This window comes from Equus caballus, chromosome 2 (genome assembly GCF_041296265.1).
Source record: "Equus caballus isolate H_3958 breed thoroughbred chromosome 2, TB-T2T, whole genome shotgun sequence".
Taxonomy (NCBI): Eukaryota; Metazoa; Chordata; class Mammalia; order Perissodactyla; family Equidae; genus Equus; species Equus caballus.
Window position 1 is genome coordinate 63587251 of NC_091685.1, and position 19043 is coordinate 63606293.

General features: G+C 41.3%; 2 protein-coding genes across 8 annotated transcripts in view; one reads left to right on the plus strand and one right to left on the minus strand.

Moving 5' to 3' along the window:
- Positions 1–3647, plus strand: part of EXTL3 (exostosin like glycosyltransferase 3) — a 41288-nt gene extending 37641 nt beyond the window's left edge. For both annotated transcript variants that reach the window (XR_011436661.1, XM_023636221.2), the window contains one exon: positions 472–3647. Coding sequence is in view for 1 of the 2 variants with exons in the window: in XM_023636221.2 (XP_023491989.2) it covers positions 472–681 (210 nt within the window). In the remaining variant the exon portion in view is untranslated. The remainder of the gene's footprint in view (positions 1–471) is intronic.
- A 14465-nt stretch (positions 3648–18112) lies between these two features.
- INTS9 (integrator complex subunit 9) overlaps positions 18113–19043 on the minus strand; it is a 104456-nt gene continuing 103525 nt past the window's right edge. For 4 of the 6 annotated variants that reach the window (XM_001493351.7, XM_014737802.3, XM_070261283.1 and 1 more), the window contains one exon: positions 18113–18857. In XM_001493351.7, coding sequence (XP_001493401.3) covers positions 18681–18857 — 177 coding nt within the window. In that variant the 3' untranslated portion in view covers positions 18113–18680. Of the gene's footprint in view, positions 18897–19043 lie in introns of all 6 variants that reach the window. The other 2 variants (XM_014737801.3, XM_023636231.2) reach the window with 1 other exon arrangement.

A 19043-nucleotide genomic window follows, 5' to 3' on the forward strand; every position in this document is an offset into this window, starting at 1 on the left:
CGAGTGGTGTAGGTCCATGTCTGGGAACCAAACCTGGGCTGCTGAACCAGAGCATGCCAAACTTAACCACTCGGCCACGGGCCGGCCCCTAACTAGTCCCCTTTAGATGGGTCATTTTCTAGTATTTTGCTCTTAAAAACTGATGAAATGAACAACTTTATACCTATTTCTTGCTGTGCAACCAAAATAAATAGTAGATTTAAAGTTCCTGAGACAGGGAACACTAAGCATTTTAAGGTTTTGGATAGCTGTTAAGTACAAGCCATTTGGAAAGAGCCCCCTTATTAATGATGTAGATCCGTGCATGGCTGGGAGAGAGTGCTGGGCTCTGGCTCCTGAGTCACTCTGTGAGCGAAGGTGGTATCAGCGTCTTCACCGGGGCAACGGAGGTGTCGGCTTAGTTAAGCTGCAGAGTTTCTGTCTGTATTAGCATCTGTGATTCTCACTCTGTGCTTTCTTCCCTCTTCCCAGGTGACCTCACGGTGGACTTTCCGATGCCCAGGATGCCCTCAGGCCCTGTCACATGATGATTCCCACTTTCACGAGCGGCACAAATGTATCAACTTTTTTGTCAAGGTGTATGGCTATATGCCCCTACTGTACACCCAATTCAGGGTGGACTCTGTGCTCTTCAAGACCCGCCTGCCCCACGACAAGACCAAGTGCTTCAAGTTCATCTAGGGGCATTCCAGTTTGTGGGGAGAGGATGAGCAGAATGAGGGAGATGGATCCTAAGGTTCCTAGACATTGAAGGACCTCAGGGACATTTGCTGGGTGGGCAGCCCAGACCCTCTGCTGGGAGAAGTGGCAGGAAGAGTGAAAAGGAAATAGCTGCCTCTCTCTTGAAGTCAGCCACACTGGGCCTGGAACCCTGGTTGGAGGACACCAGGGTTCCCTACACAGGGCACTGACTGATAGCTTACACTGAGGACCATGGGGACTCTGGAGAGTCACTCACGCAGTTCATAAGCCCAGGACAGCTGGTTTGTGGTTTTTAAATTCAGTAAGAACTATTGTTATTTAAAAAGATAAAGTTTCAGATTTGCCATGCAAGGCTTATTTATATATATGTGTGTATATATATGTGTGTATATATATATATATATATGCACACACACACTCACATACGTATACATATATATATATATATATATATATTTCGGGAGGGAGTTTGAAATTTCTGTCTGTCTCACAAAGTGAGGGACGCGCCAAGGCTCCTGGTGTTCTGTATTATGGTAGAGATGGATCCTGGCCTTAGGGTATCTGGCTCATCCTTGAAGATCATCTCCGTCCTCCCCAGGGGCATCTGTGTGCAGAACAAAAAGGGCCCGGCTTGGCTCTCTTGTGGGGCCTTCGACGAGATAAGACCTGTTGGTTTGTTCCTTCCCACTTCCTGTTGCCAACCAGCCATCTGTAACTCATGTTCCCCTCTCACTTGAGTCCCGGGGGAGGACTGCACCTTTGGGAACAGCCAAGCTTGCCTGTGCTGGATGTGGTGGTTTGTGAGCCCTCCTCATCAGATCATGCTGTCCCAGTACTTGACCCTGCTCTTCTGTTCTCTCCCGTTTGAAAGAGGAATGAGGAAGGAACGAGACCTGAGGACAGCACTCCCTTACGGCTTTTTGTCCAGCCCTCCTTTTGAAAAACATGTGCTTTGGCTTCAGGTTTTCCTGAAGCTTCTTTGTTGTATAAGAGAACAGAAAACTGTCAGGCTCCACTTCCAGGTGTGGTCTGCAGTGGTTTGCAGGTTGGCCTGCTCTCTGGCCTAGAACGAGCAAGCATCCTGTGTGGATCCCCACCCGGCTGGCCGGGAAGTCTTACCGCAAGGCACCTGCCTTGGGATAAATACTTTGGTGAAATTCACCTTCCCCTCCACCTTAGTCTGAACCTGCATCCTGTGTTACCTATAGTTTTTGGATCCCTAATGCCAGGTTGGTTCCAGGACGCCCTGAGGCTTGGTATGTGCCAGAACAATGGGAGGATATGATTTGTTAAGTTCACATCTAGCCTGAAATTTAACAGGCATTCACACTCTACGTTACCACTTTCCTCTTCTGGTTTAAATTTCTATTGCCTGGGCTAAAAAGGAAATAGGCTCATTTTTCTTGGTGGAGGTGGCAGTAGGGGAGCTGAAGAGGGTGTTAGTGGCGTTTGGCAGGGATTTAGCCCATGACTTCTACCATTTTTCTGGACCCCACTTTCTTCCAGTGAGGTTGGCTATAGGTGGTTTCCCACATCTGAACAAATGCTCAGGTCTGTGCTGGTCATGCACACGCCTTAAGCGAGTTCTGTCCTCCCCAGACCTTGACATCCTGTGCTTCTATTTCTTGGGGGCACGTTCTTCTCTGACCTGCCTGTACCAACTGGGTTCTCAGCAAGTATCATTTTGAAGCCAGGCTCTGTCCTGGAGATACCACCCGACTGTGGGGCTGGCTTGACCTGCGGGACTGCTCTGCATCAGCAGGCAGGAGCAGCGCTGCTCCTACGACTCGTGTCGTGCAGAGGGTCCCACTGGCATCTTCTTGTAGCCCTCCTGCTGAGGCAGCTACCTAGGAAATTGAGTTATACGTTTCAGTAACCCAGCAAAGGGGTGCAGACTCCCTGCATCCTAACTTTCTCACCCCCTTTTCTTGTCTCCTGACCTTATTCTTTTTAGCAGTAGCCTTCTTCCCTCTGGGGAGCCAAAGATTGTGGTGTTTTGAGCTATATATGTGGCTGCTATTTTTATCTTGTTTATTTTAATGTGAGGAACTCGTAAGCTGACTTTCAGTGGGACCTGGTGAGAAAGGAGCAGTCTGTTAGGACCCCCTTTAGTGGAGCCAGGTGGTTGGGTCCCTGAGTGCTGTGCTAGATCCAGGAGTGCTGAACGGTCTGAGGTGATGGGTACCATCCAAGTGTACGGCAGAGAGGGTTATGACCTCAGAGCTTTAAACAAGGAGAGCGCTGTGTGGACCGGAACCAGACGCGAACTCAAAGGACCCCACGCAGCAGGCTGGGGGCAGGCACACTGGCCACCAGTGGCTTAAAAGGATGGTCCTCTTGCCTGTTGCTTGGTTGGGCGCTCCTGGAGATGGCTGCTGCTTTCTGCAAGGTGGAGTAGGGAGAGGCCCAGCTCTGTGCTTAACGTGTCTCTGTGTTGATCAGTCGCCTTGGGAATCCCAGATGTCCTCTCTCCCACCTACCTGTGACTCGCCTGGAACGGGAGGACAGCTCTGCAGCCCCCCGTGGGTTTCCTTGGCTGTCCACAGTAACGCCTTGTTGCCTGGTCTTGCTCCCAGGGCCCAGGACTTCCTTGTTCTCCTCTAGCCAGTTTGCTCTTCACCGTGAGGGGCATCCACCTCGTGAGAGCCTCCCCAAGGTGCTCGGCAGGCCGTCTGGGCGTCTGCGCCCCGGCAGTGCTCTCTGTCTGCTGTGGACTGTGCCTCACGCTGGGGCGCAGGCCGCGGGCTCTGTCTGCGCGGAGCCGGCGAGTCTACAAGGGCTGCCTGCGGTGTGCTCAGGGGGCTCCTGGTTTGAAGTGAGATTCTGAAGGGGGGCGCTCTTTGATATCCATGCCATATCCATCCGCCCCACCCCTTTACCAGTCATGAGCACAATGGTCTTACGTTGGATTTTTGTAAAAAAAATAAATGGAGACTTTAACTCAAGCAGCTTGGGGTCTTTCATGATTTTCCTCTGCAGGGACAGAAGAGTGACCTGAGAGAAGATGCCTGCCTGAGTCCAGGGCAGGGAGCCACCACTGCACGGCCATTTGGGACTCTCCCAGCATAAGACTGGGCTATGTGGCTTGGTCCTGGAGCAGCCTGCGTGCCTCAGCCTAAGTCATGCTGGTGGCATGCACAGGCACGGGCAGCCTTGCCTGCACCCATTTCTGGGATTAGTCATTTGGTTACATAGAAGAACTCTGGTGTCATTTAACTGATTTGAGTGAGATGTGGCACGTGGCACATTTATGCCACCTTTATTTTTTCGTGGTATTTTTGAAAAGTATGTGTGGTGTGGTGCTGGGGAGCTTGTGTGCTGTGTCCCCAGCCCAGAGGAGAGGGCTTGTTGAGAACGAGCTGGGCTAGAGGTTATTCTGCTGCTCCACAAGGAGGCACTAAAAGCACTTGTGTGCAGTTGATGCTGCTTTTAGTTTTGTTGTTTTTTTGTTTATTAATACCATTTTTCCTTTGTTTTTTTTTAATTTTTTTTTTATTGTGGTAACATTGGTTTATAACATTATATGTTTCAGGTGTATGTCATCATATTTCAATTTCTGTGTAGATTACATCGTGTTCACCACCCAAAGTCTAATTACAATCACCACACACATGTGCCCTGTCACCCCTTTTGTACTCCCCACCTCCCTTCCCCTCTGGTAACCACTAATCCAATCTCTGTCTCTGCGATTGTTTGTTGTTTTTATCTTCTACTTAGGAGTGAGATCAGATGGTATTTGACTTTCTCTGGCTTATTTCGTTTAGCATAATACCCTGAAGGTCCATCCATGTTGTCACAAATGGCAAGCTTTCATCTTTTTTATAGCTGAGTTGTGTTCCATTGTGTATAAATACCACATCTTTATCCATTCATCCCTTGAATGGGCACCTAGGTTGCTTCCAAGTCTTGGCTATTGTGAATAATGCTGCGATGAACATAGGGGTGCACGTATCTTTACGTATTTGTGTTTTCATGTTCTTTGGATAAATACCCAGCAGTGGAATAGCTGGATCATATGGTAGTTCTATTCTTAATTTTTTGAGAAATCTCCATAGTATTTTCCATAGTGTCTACACCAGTTTACATTCCCACCAGCAGTGTATGAGGGTTCCGTTTTCTCCCCATCCTCTCCAACACTTATTTCCTGTCTCGTTAATTATAGCCATTCTGATATGTGTGAGGTGGTATCTCATTGTAGTTTTGATTTGCATTTCCCTAATAATTAATGATGTTGAACATCTTTTCATGTGCCTGTTGGCCATATGTGTGTCTTCTTTGGAAAAATGTCTGTTCAGATCTTTTGCCCGTTTTCAAATTGGTTGTTTCCTTGATGTTGAGATGTATGAGTTCCTTATATATTTTGGATATTAACCCCTTATCAGATATATGATTTGCAAAATATCTTCTCCCAGTTTTCAGGTTGTCTTTTCATTTTGTTGATGATTTCGTTTGCTGTGCAGAAGTTTTTTGGTCCCATCTGTAGTCCCATTTGTAAACGCACACATCTGTGGACAGCTAATCTTTGACAAGGGAGCCAAGAACATACAATGAAGAAAGGAAAGTTTCTTCAATAAATAGTGTTGGGAAAACTGGACAGCCACGTGCAAAAGAATGAAAGTAGACTATTATCTTACACCATGCACAAAAATTAACTCAAAGTGGACTAAAGAATGTAAGACGTGAAACCGTAAAACTTCTAGAAGAAAACATAGGCAGTATGTGCTCTTCGACATCAGTTTTAGCAGCATCTTTTTGAATAGCATGTCTTGCCAGACAAAGGAAACAAAAGAAAAAATAGTTGATGCTTCTTAGCTGTCGCAGCCCAATCCTTTTGGTGTCTGTGGTCCTAGACTTCTGCTTGGCAACAGGATCAGAGCCATCCGCAGGGAGACAGCACCGAGTCACAGGCATTGGAGATGGATGGAGAGAGGAAAGAGGCTGCGAAGCCAGAGAAAAGCTGAGTTGGGAGTACTCCTCTCCTGGGCTCTGCAGTTGGGGGTCTAGTTCACACTGACAGTCTTTAGGATGCATGGGACCTGAAAGTCAGTGTTAATCCTAAAGTAGTGTGACAATTGATCAGGTAGGTTTTTGGCAGGTGAGGGGGCAAGAAGACTGTCATACAGGGGGGAATGCCCACGTGGGTCTGGAGCTTTGGCTGCCCAGCCCCTATTCTTGCAAGCATCCATCTCCTTGTTACAATTTGTCCTGGGACTGCAGAGACTTGAGGACGTTGCAGGAGGCTGTAGAAATGGGTGTCTTACTATACACAGGGATAACACGTCTACTTAGGTTCCATTCCTGTTCGTTCGGGCTTGGACGTAACAAGGTAGGCCAAAATGGTCAGTGTTAGTAGTTAATACTGCCACTGAAATTGAAGGCTCCACAATATTTACAACAATGTGGTTAAGAAGGATCATGTTGCAGTTAAGGGTATGGGTGCTGGAATAAACTACATGGTTCAAATCCTGGGTTGCCCATTAAACTGGTGGGGAGCAAGTTATCTAAACTTTAATCTCATCTATAAAATGGCAAAACTGTGGGGCTGACCCCGTGGCCGAGTGGTTAAGTTCTCGCGCTCCGCTGCAGGCGGCCCAGGGTTTTGGTGGTTCGAATCCTGGGCGCGGACATGGCACTGCTCATGAAACCACGCTGAGGCAGCGTCCCACATGCCACAACTAGAAGGACCCACAATGAAGAATATACAACTATGTACTGGGGGGCTTTGGGGAGAAAAAGGAAAAACATAAAATCTTTAAAAAAAAAAAGGCAAAATTGTGCCCGCATCTTAAAGTTATGTTGGAAATTAACATATAAATGTGAAGAGTCTGCTGTTTTGCACACAATAGATAGCAACTATTATTGGGGTAACATACTGTAAACTTCTTGGTGGCTCCGTCTGCATTCTGTTTGTTTTAATGCCAAGTCATTGTTCAAGACTCAGTGGAGGCACTGCTTTCAGGAAACCGACCCTTCTCAGAAGTCGCTGCTTAGCGCCCCCGACCCCCATCTCCTGGTGTAGCAGCCTGACCTGTTTTTGACCTGACCTTGCGCTCTAATGGTTTATAACTGCTTCCCACACCAGATTCTATGCCTCTTGAGAACAGAGCACATAGTAAGTGCTGAATAGTTTTTTGATGAATGAATGATTTGACAGAAGAACTAAAGAAGGTCACATAGAAACCACAGTTGGCAACAAGCCAACTCGATCAGTACCATAGTGCTTTTGAAATACATTTAAGGTGGTATTACCGGATAGTTTAAGGAAGCCTAGCACACAATGGTTGAGAAGTCTTAGATTCACTGCTTTTATTATTTAAATCTTCATTGACAAAGGGAATAAGAGAGCATGCCAAGAATTAAAGACACAGAATAGATTCTAGAAGAGATCTTCACCTTGCCAAAAGGCCAGGTTTGGTTTGCTGTTTAGTTTCACCTGTTTCTGGACGTGTTTTAATTAGGCAAACTGTTTGACCTTTCTCCGTTTGTCTTCATATTTGTGAAAGAGTACAAATCCTGGTCATATTGTAGAGTTGTCATGTTAGAATTTAAAGTGTTTTCATTCTATTTATTTAAACTATCGGTCCCAATATTTCATTATGAAAAATTTCAAATTATAGGAAAATTTAAATAATTTTTATAGTAGAAACATGTATACCTAGCAACCATTTCACTATACTTGCTTTATAGTTATCTATATATGCATCCTTCTATCCATTTTTCATCCCTTTATCCATCTCATTATTCATCCTATTTTTGGTGCATTATCTAAGTAAATTACTGACAACAATACACTTCCTTCTAAATACATAAACATACACATCATTTACTGGAGGTCAATATTAGTTTCCACGTGTTTAATGTAAAATCTACATACTAAATTTACATGCTGAAATGCACAAATCTGAAATGTACATTCTAGAGTTTTGACAAATGCATACACCTGTGTAACCCACCCACCTCTCAAGATACAGAACATTACTATCAAACTCAGAGAGTTCCTTCATGTTCCTTCCTAGTCCATCTCCACCACCACCCCACAGATAGAACCAATATTCTGATTTTTTTCCCACCTTGGATTAGTTTTCCCTATTCTAGAATTTCATTTACATGGTGTCACATAATTTTTACTCTTTTGTGCAAGTCTTCTAGAAACTCAGCATAGCGTTTTTGAGATTCATCCAATGTTGCATGTATTAGTCATTTCTTTGATTGCTGAGTAGCGTCCCCTTGAGTAACAACATCTGTCCGTTCTATGGATAGGCACTTGGGCTGCTTCCAGTTTTTGGCTATTATTTATTACTCAAAACTGCTATGAACATTCCTGTGCAAGTCTTTTTGTGGCTTTGTTTCCCTCTTGAGTAAATACCTAGGAGTGGGATTGTTGTGTGATAAGGTAGGTATATACATGTTTAGTTTTATAAGAAACTGCCAGACTTTTTCCAAAGTGATTGTACCCATTTTGTACTCCCACCAATAACGGAGATTTCCAGTTGGTCCACATCCTACCAATATATGGTGTAGTCAGTCTTTTTAATTTTAGCCATTCTGGTGAGTGAGTAATGATATCTTGTGGTTTCAGTTTGCATTTCCCTGATGACTAATGACGTTAAGCACTTTTCATGTACTTACACCATTTATATATATTTCCTTTGTGAAATATCTGGACAAATCTTTGCCCACTTAAAAAAATTTGGTTTGTCTTTTTTTTTTAAAAAACACATTTTTAATAGACTTTATTTTTTTGAGTAGTTTTATGTTGACAGAAAAATTGAACAGAAAGCACAGAGTTCCTTCTCCCCCATTTTCCCTATTAACATCTTGCATTAGTGGGGTACGTTTGTTACAACCGATAAGCCAGTACTGACATAGTAACTAAAGTCATAGCTTGTTTTAGAGTTCATTCTTTGTGCAGTATACTCTGTGGGTTTTGACAAAAGTATGATGACATGTATCCACTATTAATAGTATTCTACAGAACAGTTTCACTTTCCTAAAAATCCTCTGCGCTCCATCTATTCATCCCTCCCTCCCGATCTCCCGACAACCCCTGACCTCTTTACTGTCTCTGTAGTTCTGCCTTTCCTAGAATGTCGTAGAGTTGGAATCACACAGTATGGAGCCTTTACAGAGTGGCTTCTTTCACTTAGCAATGTGCATGTAAGGTTCCTCCATCTTTTCGTGGTTTGATAGCTCATTTCTTTTTATTGCTGAGTAAGATTCCATTGTCTGGATGTACTATCTGTCTTTGTATTGTTGAGTTACAGGAATTCTTTACCCCGGATACTAGTCCATTGTTAAATCTATGTTTTGCAAATATTCTTCCCAACTTGTGGCTTGCCTTTCCATTTTCTTTATGGTATCTTTTGATGAGCAGAAGCTTTTAATTTCGATGAGGTCTAATTTATAACCTTTTCTTTTTTTGTTACTGCTTTTTGTGGCTCAAGAAACCTGTGCATACCCCAAATCATGAAGACATTCTCTTATGTTTTCCACTGGAAGTTTTATGGCGTTAGCTTTTACACTTGGGTCTAGGCTCCATCTCACATTGCTATTTGTGTGTGGTAGCGGTCAAGTTTCTAATTCTTTTTTTACATGTGAATATCTAGTCATTCCAGCACCATTTGTTAAAAAGACTTTCCTTTCTCCATTGAACTGCTTTGGGGTCTTCGTTGAAAATGTAACGACTGTGTAAGCGTGGGTATTTCTGAGCTCTCTTTTCTGTTATGCTGATTTGTCAATCCTTGTTGCTAGTACCATACTGTCTGGACTGATGTAGCTTTCTAGTTAATCTTCAAATGAAGTACTATAAGTCCTCCAACTTGCTTTTCTCAAGATTACTTTGGGTATTACAGGTACTTTGTATTTCTCCATATAACTTTTAGAATTAGTTTGTCAATTTCTTTTAGAAAACTTGTTGGAATTTAAAAATTCTGGTAAAATATACATAACTTAAAAATGACCATTTTAGCCATTTTAAGTGTACAATTCAGTGGCATTAAGTACAATCACAATGTGTAACCATCACCACTAGCTATTTCCAGAACTTTTTCATCTTCCCAAACAGAAAGTCTGTACCCATTAAACAATAACTCCCCATTACCGACTCCCTTCAGCCCCTGAGAACCTGTATTTTCTCTCTATAGGTTTGTCTATCCTGGACATTCATATAAATGCAATCATACAGTATTGAGTCTTTCATATCTGGCTTATTTTGCTTAGCATGTTTTCAAGGTTCACCCATGTTGTAGCATATATCAGAATTTCCTTTTTATGGCTGGATAATATTTGTGTGTATGTATATTATATCATATTTTATTTATCTACTCACCTGTCAAATACTTGGGTTACTTCCACCTTTTGGCCGCTGTGAATAATGCTGCTCCGAACATGGGTGTACAGATATCAGTTTGAGTCCCTGCTTTCAGTTCTTTTGGGTAAATACCTACGAGGAGAATTGCTGGATCATACGGTAACTCAATGTTTAACTTTTGGGGAACTGCCAAAGTGTCTTCCACAGCAGCACCACCATTTTATATTCCCACCAGCAATGCACGAGGGTTCCAGTTTCTCTGCATTCTTGTTAACGCTTGTTATTTTGTTTTGCTTTTTAACTAAATTTTTTTTTATTAAAGCCATCCTAGGAGGTGTGAAGGGGTACCTCATGTGGGTTTGATTTGCATTTTCCTAATGACTAATGATGTTCAGTATCTTTTCATGTGCTTATTGACCATTTGTATATATTCTTACAGAATACAGAAATAGAGAATATTGAATAGAGAAATGTCTACTCAAATCCTTTGCCCATTTTTAAAATTGGGTTTGTTTTTGTTGTTATCCACTGACATTCTGATGGGATTGTACTGAATCTGTAGATCAATGGGTAGAATTAAAATATTAATAATATTGAGTCTCTAATCCATGAACATGTTGTATCTTTCCATGTATTCAGATCTTTAATTTCTATCAGGAAGGTTTTGAGACTTTTTGTGTAGAGATCTTACACATCTTTTCACAAATTTATTCCTAAGTATGCTTTTTCACACTATTACGAGTGGATTGCTATTTTTAAAGTTCATTTTCTAAATTATTTATTACTAGTATATAAAATAGTTGATTTTCGTATATTAATCTTGTATTCTGCAATCTCGCTGATTTCACTTATTAATTTTAATAGTTGTTTTGTAGATTTCTTAGGATTTTCTATATAAATAATCTTTTGCTCATGGTCCTGGAAACTTGCTCCTCCGTACTTGTGAGAAGTTCAGGAGAAACTTGTATTTTGTCTGTTTTTCTAGTGAGCTAAAGTCATCAGAGACAGCACAATGCACAGAATGTAACAGATAATAAATGCTCACAGGGGGCCGGCCCCGTGGCCGAGTGGTTAAGTTCGTGTGCTCCGCTTTGGCGGCCTGGGGTTTCGTCGGTTCGAATCCTGACGGACATGGCACCACTCATCAAGCCACACTGAGGCGGCATCCCACATGTCACAACTAGAAAGACCCACAACTAAAAATACAGAACTATGTACCGGGGAGCTTTGGCGAGAAAAAAGGAAAAATAAAATCTTTAAAAAAGTAAAATAGGGGCTGGCCCCATGGCCGAGTGGTTAAGTTCACGCGCTCTGCTGCAGGTGGCCCAGTGTTTCGTTGGTTCAAATCCTGAGTGTGGACATGATACTGCTCATCAAACCACGTTGAGGCAGCGTCCCACATGCCACAACTAGAAGGACCCACAACGAAGAATATACAACTATGTACCGGGGGGCTTTGGGAAGGAGAAAAAATAAATAAAATCTTTAAAAAAAAAAAGTAAAATAGATGCTCATTGATGATTGGAAGGGCCTATTGATGATTGGAAAAGACTTGGTAAAATCAAAGTTCCTTATTTTCAAAGTATTGTGAACACTGTAATTAGTTATTAGATTAAAAATTTATATTACATAATCTAAAAAAATCTTAGCAAACTTTTAGTTGATAATGTGTTTAGTAACCCTAAATTTATTGTATATTATGCAAATTAAAATTACCTTTTGTTTGTAATCGATTTCATGCTTGTATGTCAGGAAGACTTATAAATGGGTTAGGAATTATTAGTATGGTTTATTGTAGAGGAGGGGAAAGGATAAATGCTGCCAACACAAGCATTATTATGCAGAGGCTACATCTCTATTTTTTTCAGTGGCCTCAGATAACAACATAAGAGAAACAAGAAATATTCTACATGCCTAATAACAAGATGTGGGCGAAACACCTTTCAAAGACCTGTGGTCCTATGACTCAAAAAGTGCTTAAGTTTAATATACATATACATATATATTGAGAAATGATTACTACAATAAGGTTAGTTAACAACTCCATCCCCTCACATAATTACCATTTTTCTGGTGCTAACTTTTAAGATCTACTCTCTTAACTTTCAAGTATATAATACAGTATTGTTAATTATAGTCACCCTACTATACATTAGATCCCCAGAATATATTAGTCTTAAAGGTGGAAGTTTATACACTTTGACCAACATCTCCTCATTTCCCCCACCTCCCAGCCCATGGCAACCACCATTTCTACTCTATTTCTTTGAGTTTGGCTATTGTAGATTCTACATATAAGTGAGATCATACAGTATTTGTCTTTCTCTGGCTGACTTATTTCACTTAGCATAATGCCCTCAGAGGTCCATCCATTTTGTTGGAAAAGGCAGGATTTCCTTCTTTTTCATGGCTGAATAATATTCCATTGTGTGCATGCATATCCCACATTTTCTTCATCCACTCATCCATCGATGGACACTTAGGTTGTTTCCATGTCTTGGCTATTGTGAATAATGCTGCAATGAACACAGCGGATGCAGATATCTCTTCCAGATAATGATTTCATTTCCCTGGGATATATACTCAGAAGTAGGAGAGCTGGATCATATGGTAGTTCTATTTTTAATTTTTTGAGGAACCTCCATACTGTTTTCCATAGTGGCTGCACCAATTTACATTCCTACCAGCAGTGCACAGGGCTTCCCTTTTCTCCACATCCTTGATCTTTTTGATAAAGCCATTCTAACAGGTATTAGGTGATATCTCACTGTGGTTTTGCTTTGCCTTTCCTTGATGATTAGTGATGCTGAGCACCTTTTCATGTACTTGTTGGCCATTTGTATGTCTTCTTTGGAAAAATGTCTATTCAAGTCCTTTGCCCATTTAAAAAAATTATTATTTTATTTTATTGAGGTCATAATAGTTTATAATTGTGAAATTTCAGTTGTACATTATTATTTGTCAGTAACCATATATATATGTGCCCCTTTACTGTTATGCCCACCCCCCAACCCCTTTCCTCTCTGGTAACCACTAATCTGTTCTCTTAGTCCACGTGTTTATCCTCCACATATGAGTGAAATCATATGCTGTTTGTCTCTCTCTGGCTTATTTTGCTTAATGTAATACCCTCAAGTTCCATCCATGTTGTTACAAATGGGATGATTTTGTCTTTTTTTATGACTGAGCCGTATTCCATTGTACACACACATACACACACACACACACACACACACATATATACACACCACATCATCTTTATCCTTTCATCAGTTGATGGGCACTTAGGTTGCTTTCACATCTTGGCTATTGTGAATACTGCTGCAGTGAACATAAGGGTGCATAAGTCTCTTTGAATCATTAATTTCAAGTTCTTTGGATAAATATCCAGTAGTGGAATAGTTGAGTTGTATGGTATTTCTATTTTTAATTTTGTGGGAAATCTCCATACTGTTTTCCATATGCTGCACCAGTTTGTATTCCCACTAGCAGTGTATGAGGGTTCCCTTTTCTACACGATCTCTCCAAAATTTGTTTTTTTTTGTCCTGGTAATTATAGCCATTCTAACAGGTATAAGGTGATAACTCACTGTGGTTCTGGTTTGCATTGTCCTAAGTTAGTGATGTTGAATATCTTTTCATCTGCCTGTTGGCCATCTGTATATCTTCTTGGGAAAAATTTCTGTTCATATCCTCTGCCCATTTTTTGATTGGTTTGTTTGATTTTTTGTTGTTGAGTTGTATGAGTTCTTTATACATTTTGGAGATTAACCCCTTGTCAGATATATGATTTGCAAATATTTTCTCCCAATTGGTGGGTTGTCTTTCATTTTCTTCCTGGTTTCCTTAGCCTTGCAGAAGTTCTTTAGTCTGATGTAGTCCCATTTGTTTTTTTTCTGTTTCCCTTGCCTGAGTAGACATGGTATTTGAAAAGATCCTTCTAAGACCGATGTCAAACAGTGCACTGCCTATATTTTCTTCTAGGGGTTTTATGGCTTCACGTCTTACATTCAAGTCTTTGATCCATTTTGAGTTAATTTTTGTGTATGGTGAAAGATAATGGTCTACTTTCATTCTTTTACATGTGGCTGTCCAGTTTTCCCAACACCATTTATTGAAGGGACTTTCCTTTTTCCATTGTAGGTTCTTAGCTCTTTTGTTGAAGATTAGCTGTCCATAAAACTTGTGGTTTTATTTCTGTTTTGCTCATTTTTTAATTAGACATTTTTTGCTATTGAGTTGTATGAGTTCTTTATCTATTTTGGATATTAAGCCCTTCTCAGATAGATGGTTTGCAAATATTTTCTCCCATTTGGTAAACTTTTTCATTTTGTTGATGGTTTCCTTTGCTGTGCTGAAACTTTTTAGTTTGATATAGTCCCACATACTCAGTTTTGCTTTTTTGTTGCTTGTGCTTTTGGTGTCATATCCAAAAAATTGTTGCCAAACAACATGGATGGACCTTGAGGGTATGATGTTAAGCGAAATAAGCCAGACAAAGAAAGACAAATACTGCATGATTTCACTCACATGTCCAACATAACAAATACATGGATAAAGAGAACAGATTAGTGGTTACTGGAGGGGAAGGGGGTTGGGGGTTGGGCAAAAGGGACAAAGGGGCACATGTGTATGGCGATGGATAAAAATTAGACTACTGGAAGTGAGCATGATGAAGTGTATTCAGGAATTGATAAACAATAATGTACACCCGAAACTATACAATGTTATAAACCATTATAATCCCAATAAAATTACTTGGAAAAAAAATTGTTGCAAAGGCCAATGTGAAAGAGGTTTTTTCCCTATGTTTTCTTCTGGTAGTTTTATAGTTTTGGGTCTTACATTAAAGTCTTTAAACCTTTTTAATTTTTATGAGTGGTATAAGATAGGGTCCAATTTCATTCTTCTGCATGTGGTTATGCAGTTTCCCAACATCATTTATTGAAAAGACTATCCTTTGCCCAGTGAGTATTCTTGGCTCCCTTGTCAAATATTGATTGATCGTATACGTGTGGGTTTATTTCTGGGCTTGAGTCTGCTCCATTGGTCCGTGTGCCTGTTTTATGACAGTGCCATACTGTTTTGATTACTGTTGTTTTAGTGATGCCTCAAGCTTTGTTCTTTCTCAGGATTGCTTTTGCTATTTAGGGTTTTTGTGGTTCCACATGAATTTTAGGGTTGTTTTTCTATTTCTGTGAAAAATGCCATTGGAATTTTGATAAGGATTGCATTGAATCTATAGATGGTAAAATAATGTTTTTATGATGTGATTAAAACCTATTACAGGCTACTAAGAAGCAGTGGAAACTGTGGTACTTAATCTTCAGAGAATAAGCTTATGATCAATGTTGGCCCTAGCCTCCTGCAAGATTAGACATTTTTGGCTCAGTTCTACACTGCCCACGATTCCTCCAGAATTGCAGTTGGTTATTTCCACCTCATTCTAGGCTCAAAGAAGAGTGATATTATTTACCCATAGTTCCACTGCAGTGAATTTGAGAACATCAGATGTTTTCCACCTTCCCAGTGTGGTATGAAACAATGAGATAGCATTCAACTCTCCTCACGGCTGTAGGGGAAAAACTGGACTCAGAGCCAGAGAAAAGAAGTGCTCCTTTTCCTGCTCACCCATTTGTTTGGCTCATATGAATATATTATCATATAGCTTTGGAGGTTTCTTCACTCTTCTTTCTGGTGATACTTCATTGTAGTTTGGAAAATTCGACTCCTGCCTTCATAGAACAACTGTGAGGGCCAAAAGCTTAAGCTCTCCAGGGATCATGGAGAGGTGTGGCTGTTACCTTTACTTGAACAGAAATGGACTAACAAGCATGTCTGCCCTTCCTGGCCAGCTCCTGATCCCCGATACTCGCATAGGACATGATGGTAAGGCAGAAGCCACTTACTGGCTCTGCGTTTCTGTGAAAATTACTTAACCTCTGTATCTCAGTTTCCTCATCCAACACCTTGATTGTAGCCTTGTGGAGAGATGATGACCTTGAGCCAGGAGCACCCAGCTAAGCCACGCCAGATTTCTGACCCATAGAAATGGTGAGATAAATGTTTGTTTTTTTTTTTTTTTGCTTTTCCTCCACAACCCCCCCCAGTACATAGTTGTATATTATAGTTGTGGGTCCTTCTAGTTGTGGCATGTGGGACGCCGTCTCAACATGGCCTGATGAGCGTTGCCGTGTCCGCGCCCAGCCTTCGAACTGGTGAACCCCGGGCCACCGAAGCGGAGCGCGTGAACTTAACCACTCAGCTACGGGGCCGGCCCCCCCTTTTTCTTCTTTTTGCTTTTTGTTGTTTTAAGCCACTAAGTTTTGAGGTAATTTGTCACACAATAACAGACATACCGCTTCTTAGAAAGATTAAAATAAATAATACAATCAGGTTCCTCCTCACTATTTTTAATGGTTTTTCAATTACTATTTAATCATTAGGGTTTTGTTGGGCTTGAGCAGAAATTTTCCTAGATGGCGGTCTCTTTACCAGGTTGGCATTGACAGTTACTGGGCCACATGTCCAACAGCGCCACCCTCAGGTATAATCGCAGCACTCAAAGGCAGGTTCTGCCATTTCTTCTGGGTCTTCTACACACCAACCTGGTTTGCTACCCAAATAGCTGAACTCTAGCTAGAGTGATTTGCCACTGCTCTCTCCTCAGACTCAAAGGGCCAGCTCTAGATTTTCTTTTTGCTCTAACAAATGATTCTTTGCCTCTTCCTGCCCCTGGCTTCTGCCACTAAGTAGGTGGTGATGACTTGATTAAAACCTTCATAATTTCTACATTATTCTCTGCCCGTCAGTTTATTGGCTCATTTGCATTTACACAGTTTGTCTCTTTAGTAACCACCTCTGAAGGGATCACTGCCTTGGGCTCTCTGATCAAGCCCTTTAACAGAAATCAGACTTGGTCCAATCCAAGTCATTTCTGGACCTGTCACTGTTAGGACATATAAGTAAAATAACCACTTTGATTTCTTTTGAGCTCTATTTTATAGAGCTTCAGTTCTCTCCAGAGTTTTATTAGGAAGTATGCCTACATATGATGCATATTTATAATTCTCTTCCTCCTAAAAATAAACTTTCCTCCTAAAAAATAAAAATTTTCATAGCCATGGCACATCAGTCTCCTGCAGTGTTAACCCTCTCCCATGGTTGTAGGTGCCTACAGTTTACTCTGTAGACACATCCTAGGCCCCTTGATTGGAATGACCTGTACCTTGGAAAACAGAGACGTGTTTAAGCATTCTTGTGCCCTAGTTTGGCAAAGTTGGAGATAGCAAAAATGAAGTTGCTTTTTCTTCCTCTAAAGAACTCTTTCTCATTGATATATCCCTTCCAGAGAGAGAAGAGACAACCACCTCTCCAGAAAATCTGAGCAAGTAGTTCTACAGTATTTTATGTATAGCTATGTATAGACCTGGGTCACTAAATGCCTTTGTGATACTTAGCTGCTAGCCGAGTTGGAGGACTGACTCCTGACTGAATTTCAACCAGTCTAAACAGACTGTAAGAACAGCAGCTGAGCTGGGCCTACTTCCAAAGCTGAGCAGTTCTGAGATTCATAGCCCCACCCTCCATTTTAATACTTGCAAAACTAGCATGTGTGTTACAACCGATGCTATTTTAGATTAGATGTAATCTGGTAAATATCTGTTTTAAACAATTCAGAAACAGCATTATTTCAAATGTAGTAGCGTGCTATTACTAGTGGGTCTGTGGGCATCTGAGATTAATGCTCAGCTTAATGCAAAGAATCCTGAGAATCTGTGGGAAAGGCAGCGACAGGCAAAGATCAACTAGTGGATCCTGAGCTCCTTGCCAGGGCCCTTCCCCAGGTTAAGGGCTGGTGTTGTCAATCTGTGTTGGTGTTTTCCATTTAGACACAGCTGCGATAAAATTAAGCACCTTTTCATACAATTTAAGAAAAATATTCCTGAGTTTTGTAAACAATGCTGGATTAAATGATTTAATGCATACACCAAACTAAAATTTGCCATGGTGTTTTCTAAGTTTATCCTGTTCTACATATTTTCGTATTTTTTCACATATTAAATCAATTTATAAATTGTACGTTCAACAGAGCACAGATACTTCTATAAAAAATAAGTTTTATTAACAAAACGGGCTCACAATATAAAATACAGATAGATGAGTTCACTTTAGTAATTTTTTGGGGTCATTTTTCTTATTAGGTGTAGCACTGTAGACAAGTAAATAAAATCAAAGACTAGTTCCCTTGCCCAAGCTCTGTGAAATCACGAAAATCAAACACAGGCCACATAAGACAAGTCAGTCATCTTTCTACTTCCCCTTCCACCATGAACCTCCTGGAAAGCCACTTCTGTCACCCATATGCTACTCCTCAGCTCATTGCGTTACTGTCCTGCTTACCCAAGAGAGCCAGGATTGGGAAGAAAATGAGTCTAAAGTTTAAAAGGAAAGTTCTTGCCTAAAACAGTTCTAGGAATCCATATCAGGAGACTCTGGCTGTAACTTCTGATAATGTCCTTCAAGAGCCACTTCTTTATTCCTTAAGTCAGGGAACACCACAAAGACATGGCCAACCTTTTATGGCCTCGTCACTTGGCTCCTGCTGGGCGGCCGTGGTGAGGGACTGTAGGATTTCAGGGAAGTGGAAACGGCTTGGATGTTCCCTTTAGAACTTCTGTAGAAATTTGAGGACAAGGTCCCGAAGCCGCACCCTGAGCATCTCGTCATTATCACAAATGATGTGGGTTGAATCTTCCTCAATCTGGATGAGGGTCTCAGCCTCCTGTAGCAGGACGATATGGCCCTTGGCTGTGTCTTCCACCTTAACATCACTGAAGCCATGCTGCTCCAGAAGACAAGAGAAAGGAGGATGATGGGCAGTCTGAAAAGCAAGGGGCTGACTGAAAGGCAGGAGGATACTTCAGCAACTGAGTTCTAAAAATGACACTTCCTAGACTTGGCTAAACTGAACATTCTAGAAACTGGCATTTTTTACACTCCTCAATACCATCCTTCAGACTAATCACAG